Consider the following 1,047-nt stretch of genomic DNA (forward strand, 5'->3'; position numbering starts at 1 on the left):
GCCCCCCAGGCCCCCCCACCCCCCCAGTGTCGGCACTCACTGAGGTAGAGGCTCATGCAGAGGAAGACGATGAGACCGAACCAGGCGTTGAAGGCCGAGGTGAAGTAGACAATGCCGATGACGATGTCGGCCACGGTGGGCGCGATGCTGAACACCACGTAGCTGCACCGGGGGACGGGGGTGTCGGCCTGGGGGCTCCTCCACCCCAGCCTGGCCCCTGCTCTCTGGCGGGGACCCGGGACCCTGGAGGGGGCAGGGGGCACTGCCCCACCCTCCCTCGATGTGATGCCGCACCCCCAGATGACCCCACGCCCCAGGACCTGAGGCCACATCTGAAACTGGGTCCGCCCCTCCCAGCCCGAGGCCCCGCCCACCTGAGCAGGCTGTTGGCGCTGGCGGTGCCGCGGTCGACGCTGCGCAGGACCTCGCCGGTGCGGCGTCCCAGGTGCCAACGCAGCGCCAGCCCGTGCAGGTGGGCAAAGAGCCGCAGCTGCACGCGGCGCGTGGTGAACTGCTGCACCCGCACCCACAGGAACGACCGCAGGTTGCTCACGAAGCCCGTGGAGCCTGCGGGCGTGGGGGCGTCAGCGCAGCCCCCCTTGCCAACCCCTGCCCCCCCCCGCACCGACCCTGCCCGCGACTCACCAGCGCCGCCGCCCTGCAGGAACTTGAGGGCCACGTAAGTGCAGACGGTCCAGGCCAACACGTGCCACGGGGCCGCCGCGGTCAGCTCGTTAACTACGGAGACGGGGGGAGGTCAGAGCTGGCACCGCCAGGCGGCCCTGGGGAGGGGTCCAGCACAGCACGGCCAGCGCCCCCCGCCCACCCGGCGCCGCTCACCCACGTTGCGGTAGCAGAGCGGCACGAAGAGGTTGACGACGCGCTCCAGCCCCAGCAGCAGCAGGCAGAGCAGCGCCAGGCCCTGCAGGCGCAGGCTGCCGCGCGGCCACACCAGGGGCAGCAGCAGCCCCAGCTTGTGCCGCAGCCCCTGCCACGTGGAGCGGCCCCGGCCCCGGGCCCCGGGCCCCAGCAGCGGCTGTGGGCAGA

The 1,047-nt window shown here is 73.0% G+C and overlaps 1 protein-coding gene across 1 annotated transcript in view; it reads right to left on the bottom strand.

The window, feature by feature from the left end:
* The window catches only part of ABCB6 (ATP binding cassette subfamily B member 6 (Langereis blood group)), a 24,662-nt gene that overhangs the window by 11,238 nt on the left and 12,377 nt on the right, over positions 1-1,047 (bottom strand). Inside the window, exons 3-6 of the mRNA XM_019522826.1 lie at positions 841-1,036; positions 646-738; positions 375-567; positions 3-162 (exon numbers count right to left, since the gene is read on the bottom strand). Coding sequence (XP_019378371.1) covers positions 3-162; positions 375-567; positions 646-738; positions 841-1,036 — 642 coding nt within the window. The remainder of the gene's footprint in view (positions 1-2; positions 163-374; positions 568-645; positions 739-840; positions 1,037-1,047) is intronic.

This window comes from Gavialis gangeticus, unplaced genomic scaffold, assembly GCF_001723915.1.
Source record: "Gavialis gangeticus isolate Ggan-Ray unplaced genomic scaffold, GavGan_comp1, whole genome shotgun sequence".
NCBI lineage: Eukaryota > Metazoa > Chordata > Crocodylia > Gavialidae > Gavialis > Gavialis gangeticus.